Raw genomic sequence first — 2615 nt, 5'->3', positions numbered from 1 at the left:
TTAATCAGAGATCGCCCCGAGTTCCTGTTTAACTATTGCTGTAGGGCAGGAGTGAATCCCGCAGCGCTCACAGCTCCCTGATGGATCGTCAGCCAGCACCCACCAGAGTGTGCAAAATGGAAGTACTAAAGGTCTTCTTGAAATGGAAAAGCCAGTTGGGTGGGTCTCTAAGAGAAATTGAAAACTTTTTTTTTCTGAGAATTCTGCCCTGTCTTCTCACTCTCTTTCCTTCCATGGGCAGGTCTCCAAGCCTGCTGAAAGAAAATGTCCAACAGCAGCTCCATCACCCAGTTCCTCCTCCTGGCATTTGAAAACAAGAAGGAGCTGCAGCTCTTGCACTTCGGGCTCTTCCTGGGCATCTACCTGGCTGCCCTCCTGGGAAACGCACTCATCATCACCGCCATCGCCTGTGACCACCGCCTCCACACCCCCATGTACTTCTTCCTCCTCAACCTCTCCGTTCTTGACCTGGGCTCCATCTCCACCACTATCCCCAAATCTCTTGCAGTTTCCCTCTGGGAATCCAGGGCCATCTCCTACTGGGGATGTGTGGCCCAGCTCTTGTTCTTTTTCTTCTTTATCACAGCAGAGTATTTTCTTCTCACTGTCATGGCCTATGACTGCTACGTTGCCATCTGCCAACCCCTGCACTACGGGACCCTCCTGGGCAGCAGAGCTTGTGTCCACATGGCAGCAGCTGCCTGGGGCAGTGGGTTTCTCAGTGCTCTCCTGCACACGGCCAATACATTTTCCCTACCCCTCTGCCAGGGCAATGTCCTGGAACAGTTCTTCTGTGAAATGCCCCAGATCCTCAAGCTCTCCTGCTCACAGTCCTACCTCAGGGAAGTTGGGCTTGTTGTGGTCAGTGTCTGTTTATCATTTGGTTGTTTTGTTTTCATTGTGGTGTCCTATGTGCAGATCTTCAGGGCCGTGCTGAGGATCCCCTCTGAGCAGGGACGGCACAAAGCCTTTTCCACGTGCCTCCCTCACCTGGCCGTGGTCTCCCTGTTTCTCAGCACTGCAGTGTTTGCTTACCTGAAGCCCTCCTCCATCTCCTCTCCATCCCTGGATCTGGTGGTGGCTGTTCTGTACTCAGTGCTTCCTCCAGCAGTGAACCCCCTCATCTACAGCATGAGAAACAAAGAGCTCAAGGATGCCATTAGGAGGCTGATTTCATGGACCTTCTCCAAGAGTGACAAATTTGCCACCTCTCCCCACCAATGACTCCCACACTATCTGATTACGTCCTTTTTTTTTTTTTTAATTTTTTATTTTACAGCATTTTAGTTATCATGATTGCTGTTGTTATTTGTGTTCACGTTTATTTTAGTTCTACAGAAATCTTTGCGTTTACATCCCTGCACCTGAGACATGTACCTTCTTTGTGTCACCCAGTTCCCTTATAAAAGTGTGTTTAACAGTGGCTCAGAGCTGTCCTCTTACGCAGCATCTGTAATAAAAGGGGATTTCTGCAGTGTCTTGCTTTCATACCAGGATCTATCTCCCAACAGGCCTGAGAAGCACACCTCTAGAGATCCTCTTCCTCCATGTGTTCAGCAATGAAAAGCTCTGACGTTTTAGAAATGTAAAACTGGGTTTAGAAGTCACCAGTTGGTGTCTGGTGACAGATAAGATGGTGAGTGGATCTGAGGGATGTACTCAGGGCTTTCACACAGGTGACATTAAGGACACCCAGCGTCTTGGAGGGGAATCTGGAGCGGTCTGGAGAGCATGGTGGTTCTCCTGAGTCGAGCGTGTTCCTTGGGTTGTGTTGGGCTTGAAGAGGTCGACAAAGATGGGGTTCGGGGCCTTGAGTACAAGAGAAGTGCAGACCTCCTCTGGGCACTCTCCAGCTCCTCCCCACCTCTCTACAGCAGGAATTCTCACAGAGGGACACACATGTCCATGTGTGGCCACACCACAGCTCACTGGAGGGGGATGAAAACTCCAGACGTCTGGGGTGGCTACGCTCCTCCTAATGAATGCCCCTTTGCAGCTGGCCTTGTTCATGGTGAGCATGAACCACTGGCTCGTATGGTGTCCTTCACAGTGCCCAAGCCATTCTTGTCAGGGTCACTGCTCCCTTGGTGAGATCCCCTGATATATGGGTTTTTTCTCCCCCCTGATGCAGGACTGGCCACTTCTCCTTGTAAAACTTAAGAGGTGTCTGTTTCATGCAATGGTACAAGTTAGAGGTTGGTTTACCTGCTGGAAAGAAGCTCTGCAGAGAGAGACCCGGAAGTCCCGGTGGACAACAAGTTGCCCATGAGCCAGCCATGTGCCCTTGTGGTCAAGAAGGCCAACGGTGTCCTGTGGTGCATGGCCAGCAGGTCGAGGGAGGTCATCTTCCCCCTCTCCTCTGCCCTGGTGACGCCACATCTGGAGTACTGCGTCCAGGTCTGGGCTCTCCAGTTCAAGAAGGACAGGGAACTACTGGAGGGAGTCTAGCGGAGGCTACAAACATGCTCAAGGGACATGTGCACCTCTTTGGTGAGGAAAGACTGAGGGGATCTCACCAATGCTTATCAGTACCTAAAGGGCGGGTGTCAAGAGGATGGGGCCAGACTCTTTTCAGTGTTGCCCAGGGACAGTACAAGGGGCAATGGACAAAGGCT

At 51.4% G+C, this 2615-nt stretch overlaps 1 protein-coding gene across 1 annotated transcript; it reads left to right on the top strand.

Annotated features, from left to right (window-relative positions):
* Positions 1-432: 432 nt before the first annotated feature.
* On the top strand, positions 433-1368 carry LOC141476381 (olfactory receptor 14A16-like). The gene is made up of 2 exons (XM_074165057.1): positions 433-1129; positions 1331-1368. The coding sequence occupies exons 1-2, from the start codon at positions 433-435 to the stop codon at positions 1366-1368; spliced, it is 735 nt and encodes a 244-aa protein (XP_074021158.1).
* The last annotated feature ends 1247 nt before the right edge of the window (positions 1369-2615 follow it).

The sequence above is a fragment of the Numenius arquata genome, chromosome 30, assembly GCF_964106895.1.
Source record: "Numenius arquata chromosome 30, bNumArq3.hap1.1, whole genome shotgun sequence".
NCBI classification, from domain to species: Eukaryota; Metazoa; Chordata; class Aves; order Charadriiformes; family Scolopacidae; genus Numenius; species Numenius arquata.
Note: the sequence above shows the minus strand (reverse complement) of the source record. Positions and strands in the feature narration are given on the sequence as shown.

Excerpts from the sequence above, each read along its gene's own strand:
- LOC141476381 (XM_074165057.1), top strand. The coding sequence starts at position 433 with ATGTACTTCTTCCTCCTCAACCTCTCCGTTCTTGACCTGGGCTCCATC. Across the intron at positions 1,130-1,330 it reads AGTGAACCCCCTCATCTACA|TTCTACAGAAATCTTTGCGT; the intron begins GCATGAGAAACA and ends CGTTTATTTTAG.